The following is a 22,096-nucleotide window of genomic DNA, read 5'->3' as shown; positions in this document are numbered from 1 at the left end:
TATGTGGGTAGAGCAGCCTCACTATTAACCCAATAACACCAGCATTCTTGCAGCAACTTTTTAACTCAAAATGTACGTGGCAGACTGGAGCCATCCAGCAGGACGAACCTGCCGGACTTGGCGTTCTACCAGCAGTTTCTGCAGGTGTTTATCGACGGCTTTCCGTGCAGACAAGCGCAACATGTAGGACAATGGCTTGTAGATTCTATCCACGATCTCCGGCGACGACAGTCCTCCCTGTCTCTTGAGCACTTCCAGGATCTCGAATTCTCGTTGTTGACGATGTGTTATGTACTCCATGATCTTAGCGGGTGCATCGTCCACTACAGGTCCATGTCCCGGGTAGATAGTTGCAGCACCGCAGTCTTTCAGCTTCGCTAGAGACGCCGTGAGGTCGGCCAGCGAGTCAAACATGCAGCTACCGAAGCCCAAGACGCAGTCTCCAGAGAACAACACGGGCGCCTTCAGGTCGTCCACCTTATCCAGCACGAAGCACACGTGATCATTGCAGTGTCCTGGAGAGTACACCGTCATCAACACGCCTTCACCGCCGGGCACTTGGAACTCCTGTCCGTCTTTTAGTGCCGCAATCCCGAGGCGTCGACACTGTTCATTGCTCAATCTCAAGCGTCGATCTCCGTCTCCATCCCCCTCTTTACTTGCATCAGGGAGATACTTCCACACCTTCATAGATGGGAATCTCTGCTTTAATGGCAGAAGGCCCCCTACATGGTCCAGGTGTCCGTGAGTCACCAGTAGATCCGAGATCTCCTCCACCCCATGCAGGTGACACACGTCCAGCAACCTCTTTACAAACACCTCATTGCCGTCGCTCGAGTCGACCAACAATCTTCTCGGTCCGCTGCCCACTACGTAGACGTTTGTTCCTCGCAGTGTCATTCGACTCGGATTGTTGCCCAGCACACGCAGCACTTTTCCGGGCAGTTGATCCACATCCGCGATGCTCGGCAGACTGCGCGAGACTCCAGAGATCCACAATATCAGCGAATGAAGCCGCACATTTAAGCTGAAACGTAGCAGAGTCAACGCAGGGACGTCGGAGAGCCCTTCGCTACTGCGATACAGAGCCAACTGACGCACCAGCAGCCACGCACTGACCGCAACCGTGCTTCCCAACAGCGCAGGAGTCCACATCAGAAGAAGAATTCTGCGACGTGTGACGGAAAAAATTATAGTGACATGTCACTAAGATGAAGCTGATCATTTTTCAGCCAGTCAAAACACACGATTGCTCCGCTCGAGTGGAGCGCTGGTGTACGACGACGCTCTCTCGCTCGCTCGGTGTTCTGCGGCAGTCTGCGATGGGTCGTGGCACTGCTCGTCGTGGAGGAGGCGGACGACGTGGTGGGCGTGGTGGACGAGGCGGTCGGGGTGGACGAGGACGAGGCGGACGCCATGACGGCCCGGACTTCCGTGCTGCTGGCTACAACGACGGCGTACCGTGCAGTGTGGATGAGTCTGTGGTCGGTATCCGGCGCTTCCTGATGCCAGAAGTGGGTGGATTTCACGGAGCCACCAAGCAGCGCTACTCGGACTTTGTGGTGCGCGAGGTGGCGCTGGATGGGCACGTGGTGACGCTGTCGGACGTCAAGCAGGTCGCACCTGCTGCAAAGTCGCAGAAGATCAGTGAAGTCTTCAAGCACAAAGTGTTCGCCTTACTGAACGATGCAGCCAATGAGAAGATGGACATTTCACCACCAGTGCACACTCTGGTGGGCAAACTGGCTGGCACATTGCTGGGCCTGTTTAACGCCAATAACAGAGCGAGACTTGTGAAGGAAGAGAAGGCGAACGTGGAGAAACTCAAAGTGGCGATTGGTGGAGTGTGTGGACAGGAGACAGCGGAGAAACTGGAGGAATTTATGCTGAAACTGGTGGCCGCACAGGTGAAGGAGGAGGAGGCCAAGAGACTGGCGAACAAAATCAACAAGAACAAGAGTGAAGAGAAGAAGAAGGAGAGTGAAGTTTTGAGTGCGGAGGTGAAGAAGGAGGAGACGGAGACAGCCTTCTTCTTTCCTCCAATTGAAGCCAAGGACACTCGAGCGGCAGTGCACGAGACAGTGCGTAGGTTTGGCAGTGGCACTGTGGTGTCCGACACGACAACGAACAGTAACGGGGTGTCAGTGATTCGAGTGCGGCGAGTGATGGTGGGCGGCAAGAAGCGGAAGGATATGGATGGACGCGAAAGAAACAACGGCCGTGCACAGTGGCCGAAGAACCGTCCTGATTATCTCCAGTTTGTGCTCTACAAACGCAACATGGAGACCAACAGCGTCATGATGCAGCTCGCCAAGGCCATGAACTCGAACGTATCAGCCTTCACGTATGCTGGAACGAAGGACAAACGTGGCATTACGACACAGCTCTGCACCGTCTACCGCGGATCAAAGGAGCGACTGGAGACACTTAACCGTGCTGGCCGTGAGCTCGACTCTTTCAACTTCCTCGTGGGCAACGCCGAGTACGTCCCTGAACGCCTGAACCTTGGCGACTTACGCGGCAATCGCTTCTCGCTGGCTATTCGCGATCTCCCTGATGACGAGACTATCTCAGACCAGCAGATCCACGACGCAGTTCGAAGCTGGAGGGAGCACGGCTTCATCAACTACTTTGGGCTGCAGCGCTTCGGCACCAAAGCCATCGCCACCCACGAGATCGGACGAGCTATCTTGCAGCGCGACCACAAACGCGTTGTGGACTTGCTGCTGTGTCCGCAAGAGGGCGACGCGACAAAGATTCGCGAGGCTCGTCAGGCATTCCAAGACTACCAGGACGTGGGAGCTGCACTCAAGGCGCTTCCTCCGTATCTGATCGCTGAGCGCGCTGTGCTGCAAGGACTTGGTGCTCACGGGTTGACGGCGTACGCTACTGCGATCCAGAGTATCCCGCGTCATCTGCGTATGATGTACACGCACTCGTACCAGAGTTACGTGTGGAATACCGTGGCTAGTGAACGCCTGACTCAGTTCTCTAGAGAATTACCTGTGGTGGGAGATCTAGTCATTCCTCAAGATACAATTACGGAAGATTCCGTGGACGAGAGCGAGGATGCCGGTGAGGAAGACGACGATGGCCCTGCGAACAAGAAGCCACGGACGTCGACTGAAGCTTCGCGTCCGGAGGCAAATGTCACCGTTGTTACGGATGAGAACTTGAGCCAGTTTAGCATCTACGACGTGGTGCTTCCGTTGCCTGGCTACAGCATCAAGTACCCCGAGAACGCATTGAAGCAGCGTTACGAGGAGATTATGAAGACGGACGACGTGAATTTCCAAGCTCTGGAGCGTGCGACCAACTCGGAGTACCATCTTCCAGGCTCCTACCGCCATGTGATCAGGAAACCTATCGATGTGGAACACGAACTCAAGCGGTTTAATGACCCCACCATCCCGCTTCTGGAAACGGACGTTGACCGTCTCGCCGGTCGCTCTGCACAGTCCTCCATCCCTGATGGCAAGTTCCGTGCTCTCTGTCTTGAGTTCCAGTTGGGTCCTTCCTCGTATGCGACTATGGCGGTTCGTGAGCTGCTCAAGCAGAGCAGTAATCTCGGCGTGCAGCTGCAGTTGAAGCAGACACTGGAAGCTAAGAAGACACAACTATAGAGCACGCACGGGGGGGAGGGGCGTTGCTAGATAAAATTCCTGTTAGATAAGAGTACGAATGGTTCACCGCTTTCGACTTAGATGCCGTCTTCCCACTCGTGTCGCTCGATCTTGCTCACAAATCGGTTGCCGCCACTGCACATGGACAGAGTTAAGTAAACGTTAGTACAGGGCACCACACAGAACACGAGGAAAAAGATACAGTAAGCTCGTACATGTCTTCTCTCAAAATGCGCCAGTAGAACTCCGGACGAGTTCCCTCCATGGCTTGTGTCCGACTGAGCATCTGCACGAACTCTTCGTCGTGGGTAATGCACACCAGCTGGAAGTTTTGCTGCTGCGAGCGCGCGTTCAGAATGCTGCGATACGTCGACAAACAAGAGCAATAACAAGTGAGCGAACAGCTTAACCTAACAGTTCAGAGTGGCCGAACATACTCTGTGATCGCCTGCGCGAGTCCGAACTTGTTTTCCGTGTCGAGATTGGTCGTGGGTTCATCCAGCGCCAGGATGCCACAGTTCAGACAGAAGGTCTCAGCTAGCGCCAAGCGGATCACCAGAGCCGCGAGGACTTTCTGTCCCGCACTGCAGCGACCTCGCATGTCGATTGCAGCCCCAGCCTTCTTCATCACGACACGGTAGTCGTACGAGCGAGCAGCTTTCGACACTGCGCCATCCTGCTGTCCGCTCACCAACTCAATAGTGTCGATATCCTGCCCCTTGTACGTGATCTGCCACAGCGAGCGAATGATCGTGTTGATCTCCTCCACCTTCTTCGAGTGATACTGCAGCAACGACTCGTCCAGCGCCTTAAAGTAGCGATCCAGGTCTGTCACGGCCATCTGCGTCGTCTCGAACTGGATCAACTTGTGTCGGTACTTCTCTTCGACGTCCTTCAAAGTCGGGACACGGAGCTTGACCTTCTGCTCGCGAAGTTCCTCCAGCAACTGCTGTCTCTTTCCCACCATCACGGAAGCCGAGTGTTTCGCAGAGCTCAACGCCGCATCCGCTGATTCAACTCGATCGTTCACGTCGTCCAGCGACGGTAAATTGCCGATATGATTCTGGAGATCCGCGACCTCAGTGCGCATCTTCTCCAGCTGCTTTTGGAGCTCACGGTAGTCGATATTGTCTTGGATTTGGCGCTTTCCGACCTCGTTCTGACTCAGATTCGTCTGCGCACTCTGCATCTGCGGTGCCAGATCTGCCAACGCCTGGACTGCTGTGTCCTCTCGCTGCTTCGTTTGGGCGATTGTATCACTCAGCGCTTGGACTTGACGCTCCAGTTTGTCAAGCTCTCCATGCTGGACTTGCTTGCATTTATCACTGAACACGCGGAAGTCTCCCTGGCGTTGCTGGAGCTCAGATCGTTGGACATGTAGCTGTTCGCTCGCCTCTTTTCGTCTCGTCTGGCGTTGCGTAGCTTTCGCTCGAACTACGCGCCCCACCTCGGGCTCCGACTTCTTCAACTTCGCACAGGCTTCTTTCAACGCCTTCTCTTGCTCCCGCAACCTGTTCTGCTCCTTGACAGCCTCGTCGTACTCTTTACGCTGCGTCTCAAGTCGGAGTTTTTCCTCCTTCCGACTGTGCACGTCATTCTGCAATTGTTGCAGCATTTCGTTGATGCGATCCAGCTCTTTCTGCTTGCGTTGGAGCTGGTGGTTCAGCTCCTGCACTTTTGCCTGCTTGGCATCTTTCTCCGCTTCCACGTCCGCCAACGACCGCCCACTTGCTCCCTGACTTCCTCTCATACGCGCCTCCTTTTTCGTAATTTCCACGTCGGAATACTCCAGCTCGTCCGCAGATTTGCGCAGGATCTCCATGTCGGACTTTGCCACTCTGGCAGCGTCGAAGTGCTCCTGTGCCAGCTCAAACGCGGCTTTCTTGTCTTGCACATCGATCTCCAGAGCCTTCTGAGCAGCGTAAATCTCCTCCAACTCGCTTACTTTTTCCGGGATCGCAGTCTCCAGCTCGATCCACTTGCGCCAACTCGGCATCTTCTCCTTGAGCTCAGTCAGCGTCTGCAGTGACGATTTCTCGAGGTCTTCGGCCTTTTTGATCTTGTCGGCCACCTTTCCGTCGTCCGTTTTATCGCTCAAGACGCTCTCGAACGCCTGCTCTTCCTCAGGACTCATGTCTCGCTCACAGAGAGGACAGCAGTGGTCTTTCAGCCCCTTCTTCTTGTAAATGTTGAGGAACAGGACCATATTCTTGCGACGAACGACTTTGTCTTTGGCGTCAGCGTACGCGCGCTCCGCCTCCCTCACTCCGAGCTCCGCACTCTTCAAGTCGTGGCCAGGAATCACTCTGTCCAGCAGCTCCTTCAGCCCACTCACGTGCTGTCTCTCCAGCTGGTTCTTCTTCAAGCGCAAGGCGTTCAGCTCCTTCTCTGCGAGCTTAGACGACGTCGTGTTCTCTATCAAACGCTGCTCAGCTGACGCCTGCTCCTTCCTCTTGGTATCGAGCGATCGCTTGCGCTCGCCAATCAGATCGTCGACATATCGGATTCCCGACACCAACGAGGCTCTGTCTGTTGGCTTCTCGCCGCCTTCAAAGATCTCTTCAATGTCCGCCACCTTTTCCTGTAGATTGGCCTGGAAACTTTCCAGTTTCTTGCGGTATTCGCTGCGTTGGAACTCGGTCTCAGCGTTTCGAGTGGCGTAAATACGTAACTGGCTGATCTCTTGTCCCAGGTCTTCGACCACGCCGTTGATGCCGCTCATTTGTCTGTTGAACCCTTGGATCTCGTCTTTCAGAGCCGCCACGTTGTGCTTGGCCCTGTAATCCGCCAACGTCTTCTCCGCTTCCGACACCTGAGAGCTCATTTCCTCTGCGTCGCGTTGCGAGTGAAGCCCAGCGCCTCCCAGCGCCCTCAACCGGTCCGCAACAACCTGTTTGTCTCTATTCAGCGCCTCCAGACTCTGCGTCTTGCTCTTCAAGTCGTCTTGTAGTCGCTTGGCCTGCGACGTCAGCTCGGACAGCTCCGTCATCAACGCGTCATCCTCCTGTCGCTGCTTGGCGTCCAGCTTGTTCACCTCTTCTTGCTTGTCCTTTACGACGCTCCTAAACTCCGCTAGAAAGCTCCAGATATCTTCCTGTTGCGACGTCAGCGGCTGCAAGTGGAAGCGATACTTGGTGCTGAGCTTCGAGGCCGTGTCAATGAGGTCCGCCACCATCTTCTGGTACATGCCGATGTTCGTTTCCACGCGTGTCTTCTCATTACGTAGCGCCACGTATTCTTCATTGGTCTTATGTTGCTCACGCTGCAGCTTTTCCTTCTGCTCTTGCAGTCTGGCAAACGCGCTCCGATGGTTCTCAATCGTAGCGTCGTAGTTGTTCAAGCAGCTTTGCAGCTCCTCGTCAGTGTCGCTCATAATCTTCTCAATCTTGTTGTATGCACTGCGCGCACTCTGCTCCTTCGTCGCCACGTCTTCTTGTCGTCTCTCCAGCTGTAGGTGGAAACTCTTCACTTCTTCCTGCAATTGCTGCAGCTCCCTCAACGTTTCGTCTGCTCTAGCGATCTTCCCATCCGCTTCTTCTCCTTCTTCCGCGACTTCTTGGAGTCGCTCTTGCATTCGCTCAATTTTATCGCGAATCTCCTCCGCCGTCTTCATGTGAGCCGTCAGCACGTCCAAGTCCCGTTTATAGTCCTTCGCATTGTCCAGTCGCGCCTTCTTCAGCTTCCGGATCGCTTCAAGAGCTTTCGTGTATCTCGCCGACTCGAAGATGTTATCAAACCTTTTCTTTAACTCGGCACCTTCTCTTAACGGCCAGTTGGAATCTTCTTGATGACAAAAGATGACACTTTCCAGAATGGCTTTAGACACCCCCAACATGTCTGGAATGTGCTGGTCTAGCTCGCCGCATTTGTGATTCAGAGAAACCTTCTCGCCCAGCTCGTTCGCCACTTGGATGACGCCGTCCAGAGCTTTAAAGCTGATCGTCTTCTTCGTCTGTCGCACTTGGTACGTACGATGCACCAGCATGACCTTACCCGCTTGGTTACGGAAGCGCAGACGAATACTCGCCTTCACTTCGTTGGTTCCTGCGATCTTGGGGTCGTGGATGAGGCTTTGGCCACTACGAGCACCTGGAGGAAGGCCGCCTGTGCACGCGAGCTTGAGACACTCGATCACTGTGGTCTTGCCGCAGCCATTGTCGCCCAGGAGGATGGTCAGAGGGTGGTAGAACTCGATGATCTCCTCACGGTTCGGACTGAAGCTGCGGATACCGCGGATCGACAACTTCTCAATGCTCGACATCGTTGGCCGATGGTGAAGTGAAGTTTCTGCCGGAAAAAAAAGTAGACGGACTTAAGTGGAAATGTGTGACGTGTGAGAGCGAAGGTACAGCTGATTGATCGTGATCTGTTTTTCTTACATACTGATTAAGTGCATGTTTCTTTCTGCTTTTTGTACTTTGACACGCGCTCAGGTTTCGATTCGATCTGTGCGGCCACACTTCAGGCTGTCACTTTGTGTCTTTCGAAATCTTTTGGGTCCTTATTGTGAATTATTCTTGTTGCATCCTGTGTAAATTGCTGTGGCTTTGCGTACCTCGTGACAAGACACGCACATGAAGGTACGGTAGTTCGCGGCAAAAAAACTGGCACCAAACTACTCTGGAGACAAACATGTATTAACATAAAGTGTTGAGCAAAGTGACTTTTTAATTTTGAGAATTAAATGCTTTTCTAAGCAAATGAAAAAACTTTGTTTACAAAGCTTTTTGTATTTTTTTTTAAAAAGAAGAAAAGATATTGACTTGGAGTGGTATCCCCAAATAGTGATACCCATTGTACATGTAGGCTGGAGTCTCGTTACCTTGTGATGGTACTGTACAGCTCTAGATAGTGATTCCCCCGAATAGTAATAACAATGGTTACCGACGATATTCTGTATGTGGCACTTTAGTTTAGTACAGACAGAAGTGTTTGTAGCTGCAAAGTATGATACATGTAATCCACGAAAATAGCTTTTCGGTGAGCTTCAAGCGAGGTTGTTTTCTATTGCTCAATAACCTGTAGCATTAGGTATCAGAAAACCGGATCGTCTGGTGCATCAAAACAAAACTCAAGCTAAAATATCGATCCCGGTGTGCTGCTACCGGTAAGCGCTTAGCAGCGCACCATGACGACAAGCATTGTCGACGCTTGCGGTAGTTTTCGTTGCGTCTATGTCTTGGCGGTAAAAATGAATCGTCCGGATACAGTCTTTTTATTAATAATACTACGAAGTAATACGGTAAGAAACCTGATATTGAGGTAACCCTACCCTTTTGCCTAATATCTGTGTACGATACATCAACAGCCAGCGAGGGGGAGAGAATCGAGCGAGTAGCTCCGTTGTCTCTGGCATTCCCCTCGTCACTCGTCGCTCGCTCGGTCCGGACGATGCAAGCCCCCACGCCGCCCGGTACGCCCTGCGACCATCGATACAGCCTAAAGGATTCGTACCGACCCGTCTTTATTCCCTGTAGGCTCGGCGGATGCCTCGCCCGTCCGCTCGAATAGCAAGAAGCCGTCGCCGGCGGACTTCATGTTCGGCGCTACACTAGGCGAAGGTGCCTACGCTCGAGTGCGTACTGTAGCTGTTTGTGATGGTAAATAGTGCGAGGTTTGCTGACGTTGTGGGCTGGCTGTGGCGGCTTTCACAGGTGGTGCACGCGCGCATGAAGGACACAGGCGTCGAGTACGCGGTGAAGATCATGGAGAAGCGCTTCATCCGCAAGGAGAAGAAGGTCAAGTTCGTCATGATGGAGCGCAAAGTTTTCTCCAAGATCTCGCACGACCGTGTGGTCAAGCTCTTCTTCACGTTCCAGGTAAAAAAAAAAATGATGCGGCGACCCAAACTGCACCATTGCAACTCCAACATGATTAACTCAATTGTACTGATTTTATCTATTGCATCAATGGTGTACGTAGGATAACAGCTATCTGTACATGGTGATGGAGCTCTGTCGTGGTGGCGAGCTGCTTGACGTGATCACGTACGTATATTCGTCGAGCTGCACCGTGAAAGCTGACAGGGACAAGAAAACTGACTCTTTGGCTGGACCAATTTCTTTATTACTACAGTAAGCACCACAAGGAACAGGCTGCTGCAGGCTACACGGACCGCGCATGCTCGCTGGAGCTGACTCGCTTCTATATCGCGGAGGTGGTGTTAGCGTTGGAATATCTGCACAAGAATGGTGTAATCCACCGCGATCTCAAGCCAGAGAATATCCTTCTTAGCGATGACGGCCATATCAAGGTGACCGACTTTGGTACAGCCAAGGACGAGACGGAGGAGAGTCGTCACAACACGTTTTGCGGTACAGCAGAGTACGTGTCGCCCGAAGTGTTGCGCGACCAGGAGGCGTCTCGGGGCTGTGATCTGTGGGCAGTGGCCTGTATGATCTTCCAGATGCTCGTGGGTCGACCCATGTTCCGCGCAGAGAACGAGTATCTCACGTTCCAGCAGATTTTGAACCATCCTGCCGAGGATTTTGCCTACCCGCCAGGATTCCCGTCGGTGGCGAAGGATTTGATTGATCGAATTCTTCTGCAGGAGCCGAGCGAGCGTCTTGGCGCTGGCTCCGACGACGACGGCAATGGATACGCAGCGTTGAAGGCTCATCCGTTCTTTGAGGGTGTTGAATGGGACTCGGTCGGATATGCGCAACCGTCCTACATGCCTGAAATCGGCCGACTGCCGCCCACCGAATATGTAAGAAGACCCTTTGGAGTATTCGAGTCGACCGTCAGTATTTTAATATTTATGCTTATGTGACTGTAGGATGGCGCGACCGAGGACTGGCTGTTTGCTGGTGTAGCTACCGAGCTGCAGGTCTCATCGGGTCTCGCGCTGGATCCTCCGCCGTCTCCGTACGTTTGCTGCTGTGTCGTAGCGTGATAAATAATCTGTCTAAACTTACATTTGGGTTTTGTATTTCTATTCATTTGTAGGGCTGAACATGTTAACGTAGTGGAAGTGGCTCGCCAGAAGGCAGCAATACCGTCTGCAATGCGACGTACGAGCTCGCTCTGGAACCGATTCCTGCTGGATGACGAGCTGATTAAGATGGGCGGACTCATTAGCAAGCGCAAGGGGCTCTTCTCCAAGAAGCGACAGCTGATCTTGACTTCGAAGCCTCGTTTGATCTACATTGACCCCATTAGAATGAAGCAAAAGGGAGAGATCCCGTGGTCGGACAACCTCTACGTCAATTCCAAGAGCGCGACTGCTTTCGACGTCGTGACGGTACGTTAGTAGCGTGGCTATGATGGAAGATTAAAGTATCAGTTTCTGACATTTATTCGCTCGTCGACAGCCGAACCGGGTGTACCATCTGAATGACCTCGTCAACGGGTCGAAGAAGTGGATCGAGGCCATCAACGCGGCGCTTGTGCGTGGAATGTAACGAAGCGACCGGCCGACTGATCGATCCTGCTCGAACCCGTTAATGCTTTGCGAAAATGGATTGCGTGTTGAGTAGTAGACACTGTTTGTGCAGTTAGTGGGGAGTGTCCATCAGCAACAAGAGTCTGCCTCAAAAGACCTTCAAATGCAAACCTTTCCTCGGGTCCATCTATTTATTTGTACTTGGAAGAACTACTACGTTTTGTTTCGACTTCATAAAGTAGAGCAAACAATTCATCATAGGGATTCTCCGTGCCGAAGCAAATCTGCATTAATCGGTCAATTCTGTTGAGCTACACAGCAAAAACACTATTGACTGATTTACTCGTCGTCCTCGTCGGCGTCGTTACCAGCATCGTGGATGTTAAAGTAACGGAGCTCGTACGTGTTCTTGTCCGAGGCAATGACGTGCAGGTAGTCACGCAGCTGCTGCTTCTTCAGGTACTTCTTGGTCAGGTACTTGAGGTAACGCTTGCTGAACGGGGGCACGGCAACCACCTGGAGCTTGGTCTTCTCACGGGTGATCTTGACGGCGTCGCCGAGCACGCCAGTCTTGCCGCCGACCTTGATGCGGTCGTGCAGGAACTTTTCGAACGAAGCAGGGTCAAGGACGTGGTCGTCCACGGGGATGGTGCAGTCGATCGTGAACTTGAGCAGCTGCTTCTTGCTGACCTTCTTTCCCTTGTGCTGTAGTGGCGACAATAATTGGAAATTAGACACTTTGGCACGGGACAATAATTGTCTGTGGCGAGTGTCTGAAGTGCCAATTGCATTTGAGCCCTCGGCCCCGGGGATTTTATAACAGTTTTTTTGTTCCAATAAAAATGCGTGGCGACCAACTCGGAAGTTGACCGCCCACAGAGAAGGGAACTCTGTTTGCCCGAGCAGAGAAGGAGGCTCTGCAGCTTAGCAACTCATTCACTCGCCCCAGAAGGGGACAGAGCAACAGGAACTTACAGCAGGAGCCATGACGTCGGACTGAATGAACTTCTGAAGTACTGCGGAGTCGTTCGGAGAATGACCTGCAATGGCGTCTGGAAAAGGAGACGCATCATGATTGGCTGAAATATAGTCCAGCAAACCATTGGAGGAGAGCCGTTCGATAATGAAGACATCATGCTAATTGGTGGAAAAGCACCGTTTATCTTGTAAAGAGAGGAAAGCGTTCTTGTAAAGGGAGAAGCAAGCGGTTGGTTCCAACGCCAATCGTGCCTTCCGACGAGCGCCATCTTGTATCTGGTAGACTCCAAGAAAACCTTAAAGTGATTCAAGGTGAGCTCTTGCCCGATGACCATGCGCGATAACGAGTCTACGTGACTAATGATGGTTTTATGACACCAGATGCGTTACATTGCTGCTTACCTGCTCGCTGTCCTTGGTGGCCACACCACCCCCACTGAGAACGACGTTGAGAAGATCCTCAAATCGAGCGATGTGGAGGTCGACAAGGCTCGCGTGGCTGCTGTGATCAAGGCCATGGAGGGCAAGACGGCCGAGGAGGTGATCGCTGCTGGTAGCGAGAAGCTCGCCAAGTTTGGCTCGGCTGGCGCGGCCCCTGCTGCTGCTGGCGGTGCTGCTGCCGGCGCCGAGGCCGACAAGGTCGAGGAGAAGGCCGTTGAGGAGGAAGAGGAGGTCGACATGGGCGGCGGCATGGACATGTTCGGCGGAGACGAGGACTACTAAGTGTCTTTCGTGTCAACTTTTGTCAACAGCGGCATTGGAGCCATTAATCTCCAATCTACCAGAGTAACACATCTAGTCAATGGAACAGGATCATTACTGAAAAGTGTCATAAGCTGGTGCTCAGGATGTCAAAAGTTGGTAGTTTCATCACTGGATGCTGCACTTGGAGTTCTGCGCGCTGCGGATGTCAGGCGTCTTGACGTCCGGGTCGTGTTGATCGTGGTTGACGATCTGCGCCTTGAGCACGGGCGCTTCCACGTCCAACTCGGCCTTAGTAAGAGAAATACCCGCCAAGTCTGCTGCCACTTGACGGAACGCCGTATTCACCTGGTCTCCTGTCTTGGCCGACACGAAGAAGCTGTTGAGGTCATTCTCTTCGGTGAACTGCTTGTGCTTGGCTACTTTGACAGCGCGGAGGTGGTTCAGATCGGCTGATAGATGGGAAAGTAGGACAAGTTAAGAGTCAAGGAGTTCTCCTGGTTATAGGGGCTGGAAAACGCACTCTTGTTGCCGACGAGAGCTACGTATGGCATGCGCTCATCGTCAAAGGTGCGACGAACAAGACGATACCAGTCCTCTAAGTTTTGAAAGCTCTCGTAGTTAGTGATGTCGTACACCAGCAGCACAGCCTGTGAAAACCTTCCATTACTAAATGTATCCATTCCAATACCTTCTTGCTCCGTATTTACCTGCGCCCCATAAATATAATTCTTGAGCATCTTGCCGCCGATGCTTTGGCCGCCAATGTCCCAAATCTGCAGAGTCACTTGGGTGTCACCTGTGTCGTGGTTGGCAAGTAATTAGTTGCACCCTTTGAAGCAAAAATCTTGATTCTACGAGTAGTAGATAAGTAGTACCTGGTAACGCCATGCGCTTAAGGAAAAAGTCCAAGCCGATTGTTTGTTTGTATGTCGTGGAGAAGTTGTCCTCCGTATGCCGCATTGCGATGGAAGTTTTGCCCACGGCACCATCTCCCAGGATGATCACCTGCAGCCAAGCAAAGCCCACAATTTCTCAAGTGATTATCGCGCTCAGTACAACGGTACAGCACTTACCTTGTACTGGAGCTGCTGTGGCTCCGAATCGCTGTCCGTCTCCTTCGACATGGCCGAGCTTGATTTAGGCTTGCTCGAAAAATACGTTTATAAGCCTCACGGTGACCTTTTAAGATCGCGTCGTTTCGTGATCAAAATCTGAAGGTATAAGTTTTTGTCACTCGGACGCTATTGCTTTTCGAGGCAGCAAAATTCTAACACGGATCAAACTGAAGAATGCGATTTATGGACCAGCTAAGGTGATTGAGTTTTGCTGTTGACGCTTACTCTTTGATATTCGCTCTCTTTTCGGAGAGATTACAACGAATTCAAGAATGACAGGCACTTGCGAATGCCATCAATCTTGTTGAATATCCTGCTTTTGCCTCCTTATTTCCCTTTTCTTTTGTAAGCGGTCAAGCTAAACGCCATGCCCTCACTAACGCCCGAAGAAAAACACGAATTAGAGAACTTACATCCCTCGGAATGGCACGACAGAAGACATGGCTCCGGTGACTTTTGCTCAAGAGCGAAGGACTTCTACGGCGGCGGCTTTATTTTGCATAGATTCGGATGGATGAATGCAAACTGCGACGCGCCAGTATCCACCGAAGCAATGGATCTTGCAGCGACCAATGGACATAATGATAGGCTCTTATGGCTCCATGAAAATCGGTTTGAAGGCTGTACTACAGCGGCGATGGACGGGGCCGCGAGCAACGGCCACCTCAGTGTTGTCGAGTGGCTTCACCTCAATCGTGATGAGGGATGCACCACTGTCGCGATGGACGGTGCTTCCATTAAAAGCCACCTCAAAGTTGTCCAGTGGCTTCACAAAAATCGCTCTGAAGGCTGCACAACTGCAGCGATGGATGGTGCCGCAAGTAATGGTCACCTGGACGTTGTCAAGTGGTTGCACGAGAATCGTACGGAAGGTTGCACCACTGCTGCGATGGAAAATGCAGTGATTAACAGTCGTGCAAAAGTGGCCCGCTGGCTAAATGAAAATCGCACTGAGGGCTGTACCACGGCCACTATGGACAAGGCGGCAGGACTGGGATACCTCGGCGCTGTCAAGTGGCTACATAAAAATCGATCGGAAGGATGCAGTTTTGCAGCAATGGTCAATGCCGCGTCGAATGGATACGTGGATGTAGTCAAGTATTTGCTCACCAACATCGATCAAGAAGCTTCAAATGCTGCAATTGCCGCTGCTGCTGAGAACGGTCACGCTCTGGTCGTGAAGTATCTGCTTGAGAATCGTTCCGGACCCTGCAAACCTGATGCCATTATACGTGCGAAGGCAAAAGGACATTCTGCGATTGTCGAGTTTCTGCTAGAGCATGAAGATTACCGGCTTGCATACGAGGAGGAGACGGCTAAGGCCGTCACTGAGAAAAGAGCTGCCTTTACTCAGAAGGTGTATCAGCTTTTTTGGCTGGGATTTATAGTGCTTTGGTTCCTTCCGCGGAAGCTGATCGAGATTTTCCTTCCTCGAGATGCTCAAGGTCCAGCTGAAATGGAGACTCGAATTCGAGCGGAAGAAGAAGCCAGTATTCGCATGAAGGAAGAGCCGAGGCTTCGAGCTGAAGTTGCAGCAAGTATTCGTGAAGATCGAAATACGAAGGCGGCAATTCAGGCTGAGGAGGAGGGAGAGATTCGTGCGCGTATTCGTGCAGAGATGCAAAAGGGTATCGAAGACAAGATGCGTGCTGAAATTCGAGCCGAGTTGCTTGGTGACGACCTGATACAAACTTGAGCAAAGGGCAAGGTTATTCCGCTCGTCTGTGTCTGCCAATTTAAAGAGCTGGAAGTTTTTTTTTACTATTTTGCATCAACGTCTCCAATAAAGAAAAATGTTTGGCACAACAAACGCTGAAATAATTTGTCCTTTTTTCATAATTCAGTACATGTGTAAGTGGAGTCTTCCCTGAAACTAAAAAAGTGAACTGGGCTTGGATATAAAATAATTTCAAAGGACTTCGAAGCATTTTCTTAGCGTGAGCTAGCATAATACGTGAACTTTTCACTTGATTCTTAGGATAGTGTGAAAACTAAGGTGACTTTCATGGCTGTTTCCTGTCGAACCCGGGTACTTTTCAAGATTGATTGATACATCCCAAAAAAATTATTTCAGTCACAGCCAAAATTAAAACAAAGCTTCACTTTCAATTTTGACCATGTCGTTGTCACTGTCACTGTCAGAGTCAGAGGAGCTGGACTTTGCATCCGAAAATCCTGTCACCTGGCACCAGCACAAACATGATCCCTTCGGCTTCTGCACATTTATGAAGAACCACTTCGCCAATCACGGAGACCTCGAGCACTTAAAGTGGATGCATGAAAACTGCAGTGCGGCTCTATCAACGGAGGGGATGGACGGTGCGGCGACCAATGGCCACCTCAGCGTTGTACAGTGGCTTCATGAAGCTCCTTCTAGAGGCCGGATGTCGCCGCGAAGTTCTACCAGCAGCTTTACGAACGTGATGCAAAGCACGAGTGGGAAATGTACAACTGCAGCGATGGATGGTGCGGCTATGAATGGCCATCTCAATGTGGTGAAATGGCTACACAAGAACCGAGAGGAAGGCTGCACCACGTCGGCAATCGATCTTGCTGCTCAGAATGGCCATTTCAACGTGGTTTTGTGGCTGCACTGTAATCGTGATGAAGGTTGTACTTCTGCAGCAATCGATGGAGCTGCAAGTAATGGATTTTTATTGGTTGTATCCTGGTTGGAAAAGCATCGAACCGAAGGATGTACATCTGCAGCGATGATTAATGCAGCGTCCAAGGGATTTCTGGAAGTTGTAAAGTATCTGCACACAAGTTTAAACGAACAAGCAACCAACGCTGCAATCACAGTTGCAGCGAGTAATGGTCACCTCTCAGTTGTGAAATATCTACACGACAACCACTCCGAGCACTGTACGGCGGACGCTATCGCTCGAGCGAATGTTAATGGACATGACACCGTTGTTGAGCTCTTGCTTAAGCACGAAGGATGTCGTCGTGCCTATGAAGAAAATCGGTTCATGGTGAGAGGAGATGACGAAGAGATTCCAATACTTGAAGCATCTGCCCACGATCCAGACGAATATGCAAACCAGAACTCTCTTAATACTAAGGTGGAGTCTCGTGAAGCTACAGCCGACGATGGAGCTGAACTTGAAGCGCGACTTCGTGTCGAAGAGGAAGCAAAAATTCGGCTTGAGGAAGAGCCGAGGATTCGAGCCGAAGTTGAGGCTACCATTCGAGCTGAGCAAGAGGAGACTTTAATGCGTGTGAGGATCCGAGCTGAGATTCAGGTTGAAGTGGAGGAGAAGATGCGCGCTGAAATCCGAGCTGAGCTCCTGGCCAAGAAGAAGGTGGAACCGTGCCCGATCTGTTTCATACAGACCGACAACTCGATCACGACTGCATGTGGCCACACGTTTTGTTCGGCTTGCGTGGCGAAGTTACGCAGTAGAGGACACGAATTGTGTCCCATGTGCAGATCTTCTCTAATTGAATAGGGGGTACGCCCGATCTGAAGTTTGAATTTTGAAGGGTTACAGTTCTCGTTTCGTATCTTTATCTTGGTAGTGCTTTTCAATTTTTTCCAGATAGATTTTTCTCTTTCCTTTTTGAACAACAACCGTTCTGTTCGTGCCGCCTCGTACGAGTATATACCCAGTGTAATCGCTTTCGATCTTCTAAGTCGTGCTACTTAAAAAAAATGATCAATAGCAATCCTGTATTCATAATGACGGTCAATGGAAATCCTGTCAAGCCCATTCTCTCAACAGGTTTGCCGTCCATGTACTCAACCCTTCGGGCGTAGATGTTGACGGTATCGTCGTGTGTGAAGATGCGAACACTTCCCGTCGAGATTGGCTCACGACCGACTCGAAATTTCTATCCTAAAGTCAGCACTCTCTCAGTACTCGTGAGCTCTTTCGCGCGTTCGTCACGATCGTATCACTCGTTATCCTCTGCAGTCACCTCCGCACACTTCACTCCAGTCCGTTTCCTGGCCAAGGAGCGATGCCGGTGGTCACAGCTATCGCTCACCTATATATGCAATCCTATTCACGCAATATGCACGCGATTGACAGCTTCCTTTCGGGTGCGGTGCAGTAGCTAAGCACTACGTCCAGGAGGATCAGACTCTCGAGGCAGTCGAGGCGGGGCGCTCTGGACTCGAACCGGGGACTTGAACCCTCGTTAGCTACTCACCGCTCGATAAACGGACTCGAACCACGTCTGCTCGTGGGACTTGAACCCACTCTCCCACACCTCGGGCACGGGCGCACAAGAATTTCATTCTGCTTACTCTAACCTCAAAATTTACAGCTGAAACATTAAAGCTGTATGTGGTTAAAGAACGCTCGTGAGGGACGGTGTCAAGATCCTTTACGGTACTGCGTACCGTAATGCTAATACGAATCAATGCTAACGGGTTTTGCAATTGTGAAATTGTGCTCATGGAAAATAGCAATGCCACAAAGTATTTTCACGTGCCAAAACTGCAAAATTTCAAGAATTGATGGGTAGTGATAATACTACCCATTAATTCTTGAAATCGTAAAGAAATTCGATGGACCTTTCTTTACATTTCAACATGAATTTGTATGTGGCCATGACCCGAAATATGCCCACAACGGAAACTGTAATGCGGAGAATAAGCCTACTTCCGGCAGCAGCTTGATCCCAGGTCACTCACTACATACAGTGGTGTACCGGTGCTAAGTCTTTGTTTGAGGTACCATAAAGTGTGGACGTCTCATGTCATCGCCTGTCAATAGTTCTTTTATTTACGCCGACGATAATTGACTGAATCCTTCCCAGGGGGGCCGAATATGGCATTTTTATTTAGTAGCTACCACGATGAGCAATAAATTATCTGATGTCGATCGTGCGCAGCAACAAATAAATAATGTGCATGTGCAGAACGAGGAAATAAATAACTCAATTATGGCTCCATGATGGTTGTCATCCAGTCTATTAGCATGGTGTGCTGGGAGCTAGTTCAGGCTATCTTAAGTGCTGGCATCCCAGTACGAACGGTTTTCTCTCAGGAACAGAATCGTTTCTAGAGAAAGAGGGAGCAATCCGTGCCTCTGCTGCCCAAACGTGACTCGAGCAACGCTAAAGAAGCGTTCCACGACATTCGATGTCGGAGGAATGCTCTTCAGCTGGTCGTACTTGCCACCGTCTTCAGCAATACGACGGCGCTTCCTCAGACGCTCTACAAACGAAGCCTTTTCTTCCTCCGAATCGTCCTCCGAGTCTTCACTCACGGCTTGGAAAGGTACGAGAGCTGCTTTTTCCGCACGGGTTAGACGGTGTTGGCTGCCTTTAAGCACACGAACACACCCAGACTCAAAGTCTGGGCTGTGAACAATGTTTGCTCGAGGTCCTATGGAGCGAAATGTTACCATGGCGTTAGTTAAGTTCAAACCCTTGTTAAATACTCGTGCCTTACCGATAAATCGTGCATACTACGGCTTCGCAGCAATGAGTGCGTCGAACCACTCGCGCACGTCCAGCAAATCGGCATCTCGTCCTTGGAGCGCTTTGGCGACCGATTCGACTCTTGATAGAGTGCTCGCAGCCGCCTGTTCGCCGCTGGCGCCGGCAGCAACTCCATGATATCGTCGTCCTCGACGTCGAGGAACTCGAGGAGCTTTAGGTAGCGCTTGAGCATCTGGAACGTAGAGCTCCAACGCGTGTCCTGCCGAATTACGGGGCGGAGTGGAGTCTTCAGCCAAAAAATATGAGGATACAGTTTTGGTCAGACATATTTTAGCTCTACACAACCGGTACATAATTAAGCTTACCTCAGCTTTGCGGATTGTTTAAGCGACCGTAGCTTCACCATCAGCGTTTGTACAACAGCCAGGTCGTCTTCATGCACCGCCAGACCATCTTGAACTGCGAGGTTCAATCTATGACTAGCGCAGCCCACAAGGGGCACCCCCATCAATGTTGCAATACGACGGTTGACCGAGCAGTTGTCACCGACAACGAAGCGACACTAGTCCAGCTGGACTCCATAGTCGCGTGGAAGCATTGTAGCTAGAAATTCGACATGACCCTGCGCCGACAGGTCTTCGTCGAGAGCATCGAGCAGCGGTGCCATGCTTAACAGCGGCGTCTTAGCGCAACCGTTGACTTCATAGCACGCGAAGACGGCGATGTAATGGTCGGAAGCATGCGTCCAGCCTTCAAGCATGATGCCAAATTACGCGGGCATTTCCGTCGCAATTGAGCGCTCGATGGCGACCAAACCCCGTACATGCCCGCCCGTAACGTCTCCTGCGAGATTGGGTCGAGGCTTGAGTAGCAAAATAGCAGACAGTACCACATTGTATATCAGTTTGAAAGGCATAGTCACATAGAATAGCAGAGTTAAACGTACCGCCAAGCTTCTCGGTTCTCGCAGAACGCAAGCGGGAGATTGCACATGACGATCCACGACATCCAGCCGTACAGGTTTTGCGCATAATGCCGCACAAAGTTTATGAGAGAACCTGTCTCGGCTGATGTCGCGTCGAGCATTACCGCCTCGTAGTCAGGGTGCTCACGTAGCACATGCTGCATCAGATTGGAGTAACCATTTCGATGCGTTTGCTTCCGCACCGTGCCGCAACGGCAACGAAAATACTCGAGAATCACCTCGTCGCTCTCGTCGCGGCACGGGCGGAAGAAAAAGCCAGAAATTTGGCTGTTGTTGTAGGCTGGTCGGGAGGGTCGAGTAGGGCCCTACTCAGGAGACGTGGGTAGTCAAGCTTGTTGTAGTAGTAAAAATTGAGTAGTGAAAACAAAATAGAGCTCGCCGAAAGCTATTCAGACGTACGACAGCCAACAAGTATAGAATCGCTTAGTAAGAAGTCGATGGATGGCTGGCGTAAAGAATGATGCTAAACAGGCACTTTTATAAATTATGATCTTGTACATTGCATCGAAATAAATAATGACATTTTTCCTGCCTTCTCCAGAAATATATAACTTATTGTTATTTTTGTAAATAATGTTATTGACAATTTCATTTTCGGAGGCCCTGATCCTTCCCATGTCGCTATCCATCGTCGAGGCCCATTGTATCCCCGCTTTTGTTTTTCGACGTAATAATGGCGTGAGTCCAAGTAGCTTACTTAGTGGTGGAAGCGTCTTACTTGAGGTGTGAGCTATAAAACTTACCTGCGTGTCGAGCGCCAGTGCATTGCAGTCTGCCAGTGTCCGGTGCCCCCATCTACGAGCCACCGTCCACTGCCAGTGTCTGCAAAGACACATCCCAAGGACACTCATGCGCCTGGCAGTGCAGCTTGCGGCTGCACTACAACCGGCTACACTGAGTACACATGCGTGCAATGGCGAAGGACTATACCAAGGACTGTATGCACAAGGACATCGTTGGCTGTGCGCTGCCAAGATGGTGTATTCAAACGAGAGTGCATTTATCTAGAGTTTAGTATTGACTTATTTGCTATTTGTATACTAATCTACTTTTGCGGTACAGCGGTGTTCTGGCGGAGGCTGCTCAACACTTTGCGTTTTGACGCCTGCCGCTCATCAGAGAGCAGCAGAGAAGAGCAGCCTCGCCAGACACCGCAGTCCTGTCGCGGCCTTTTGCCCGGCACTTACGTGTTTACGTTACTTCCTGATTAGTTTCCTAAAGTTGACATTTAAGTGTATTTACATTTAAATGGCTCCTACTCTTAGAAGCGATCGACACATGGAGAACAATCCCCCCGTGACGAACCCTACGTCACCACTGGTTATGAGCCCAATCAGGGCGCAGTCTGCGACTGACGTGGCTGCTGGCGTTCCAGACACAAGTTCTGGAATTTCGACCAATCAAGATCAAGCTTCAACCCCATTGGCAGGAAATTCAAGCTTGCACAATGACGCAACACTGTCGCACAGTGATGCAGAACGACTAATTCGTTCATTGGCTGGAATCCCGGGTGGCCGCCCGTTATTCCAAATGTTACTCGAAAGTATGCATAAACTTTCGTCGACGAACACGGAAGAATCCGTGCCAGTTGACAATCCCTCCCCAGTCGCCGCTAAAACCAACAAAACGGCGACCGAGACCCTGACCGATCCCGTGGGCGCCCTCTAGACAAACATGAAACCCTTACTGGTCCGCTACAACGACCGGCGAAGCTGGCCTGAGTACACCAAGGTCCCTTATCAAACTCGCCCTCCGATCAAGCCTGCCCAAAGCTACATCTGGAAGGCGACTACAAAGGCCTGTGACAGCGAAGGTGCCTGTTTGCACTTTTGAGCGCAAAGAGGCTGGGAGACAATCCACCTTATGGACCTCTAACCTTACCGATGCAATTATAAAAGCCATCCGTCCGTGA

The 22,096-nt window shown here is 51.1% G+C and overlaps 9 protein-coding genes across 9 annotated transcripts; 5 read left to right on the top strand and 4 right to left on the bottom strand.

Moving 5' to 3' along the window:
* Positions 1-60: 60 nt before the first annotated feature.
* On the bottom strand, positions 61-1,155 carry PITG_01046 (beta-lactamase-like protein; the record flags this gene model as incomplete). Its single annotated transcript, XM_002909523.1, has 2 exons — positions 61-768; positions 814-1,155. The coding sequence occupies 2 exons, from the start codon at positions 1,153-1,155 to the stop codon at positions 61-63; spliced, it is 1,050 nt and encodes a 349-aa protein (XP_002909569.1).
* A 56-nt stretch (positions 1,156-1,211) lies between these two features.
* Positions 1,212-3,679, top strand: PITG_01045 (tRNA pseudouridine synthase D (TruD), putative; the record flags this gene model as incomplete). Its single annotated transcript, XM_002909522.1, has 1 exon — positions 1,212-3,679. The coding sequence occupies one exon, from the start codon at positions 1,212-1,214 to the stop codon at positions 3,621-3,623; it is 2,412 nt and encodes an 803-aa protein (XP_002909568.1).
* Positions 3,680-4,041: 362 nt separating this feature from the next.
* On the bottom strand, positions 4,042-7,884 carry PITG_01044 (DNA repair protein RAD50, putative; the record flags this gene model as incomplete). The annotated part of the gene is made up of 1 exon (XM_002909521.1): positions 4,042-7,884. The coding sequence occupies one exon, from the start codon at positions 7,882-7,884 to the stop codon at positions 4,042-4,044; it is 3,843 nt and encodes a 1,280-aa protein (XP_002909567.1).
* A 1,060-nt stretch (positions 7,885-8,944) lies between these two features.
* PITG_01043 (3-phosphoinositide-dependent protein kinase, putative) lies at positions 8,945-11,192 on the top strand (the record flags this gene model as incomplete). The annotated part of the gene is made up of 8 exons (XM_002909520.1): positions 8,945-9,036; positions 9,101-9,198; positions 9,278-9,442; positions 9,546-9,610; positions 9,699-10,332; positions 10,402-10,490; positions 10,572-10,866; positions 10,937-11,192. The coding sequence occupies 8 exons, from the start codon at positions 9,015-9,017 to the stop codon at positions 11,024-11,026; spliced, it is 1,458 nt and encodes a 485-aa protein (XP_002909566.1).
* A 66-nt stretch (positions 11,193-11,258) lies between these two features.
* On the bottom strand, positions 11,259-12,034 carry PITG_01042 (60S ribosomal protein L22, putative; the record flags this gene model as incomplete). The annotated part of the gene is made up of 2 exons (XM_002909519.1): positions 11,259-11,712; positions 11,983-12,034. The coding sequence occupies 2 exons, from the start codon at positions 11,992-11,994 to the stop codon at positions 11,347-11,349; spliced, it is 378 nt and encodes a 125-aa protein (XP_002909565.1).
* A 216-nt stretch (positions 12,035-12,250) lies between these two features.
* Positions 12,251-12,808, top strand: PITG_01041 (60S acidic ribosomal protein P2, putative; the record flags this gene model as incomplete). The annotated part of the gene is made up of 2 exons (XM_002909518.1): positions 12,251-12,297; positions 12,367-12,808. One exon carries the CDS (start codon positions 12,367-12,369, stop codon positions 12,706-12,708), a length of 342 nt encoding a protein of 113 aa, XP_002909564.1.
* A 47-nt stretch (positions 12,809-12,855) lies between these two features.
* PITG_01040 (ras family GTPase, putative) lies at positions 12,856-13,840 on the bottom strand (the record flags this gene model as incomplete). Its single annotated transcript, XM_002909517.1, has 5 exons — positions 12,856-13,139; positions 13,211-13,337; positions 13,398-13,486; positions 13,566-13,695; positions 13,764-13,840. The coding sequence occupies 5 exons, from the start codon at positions 13,812-13,814 to the stop codon at positions 12,856-12,858; spliced, it is 681 nt and encodes a 226-aa protein (XP_002909563.1).
* Positions 13,841-14,319: 479 nt separating this feature from the next.
* On the top strand, positions 14,320-15,125 carry PITG_01039 (uncharacterized protein; the record flags this gene model as incomplete). Its single annotated transcript, XM_002909516.1, has 2 exons — positions 14,320-14,987; positions 15,092-15,125. 2 exons carry the CDS (start codon positions 14,320-14,322, stop codon positions 15,123-15,125), a joined length of 702 nt encoding a protein of 233 aa, XP_002909562.1.
* Positions 15,126-16,030: 905 nt separating this feature from the next.
* PITG_01038 (uncharacterized protein) lies at positions 16,031-17,257 on the top strand (the record flags this gene model as incomplete). Its single annotated transcript, XM_002909515.1, has 3 exons — positions 16,031-16,158; positions 16,237-16,780; positions 16,871-17,257. 3 exons carry the CDS (start codon positions 16,031-16,033, stop codon positions 17,255-17,257), a joined length of 1,059 nt encoding a protein of 352 aa, XP_002909561.1.
* Positions 17,258-22,096: the final 4,839 nt, after the last annotated feature.

This window comes from Phytophthora infestans, genomic scaffold, assembly GCF_000142945.1.
Source record: "Phytophthora infestans T30-4 supercont1.1 genomic scaffold, whole genome shotgun sequence".
Classification (NCBI taxonomy): domain Eukaryota; phylum Oomycota; class Peronosporomycetes; order Peronosporales; family Peronosporaceae; genus Phytophthora; species Phytophthora infestans.
Note: the sequence above shows the minus strand (reverse complement) of the source record. Positions and strands in the feature narration are given on the sequence as shown.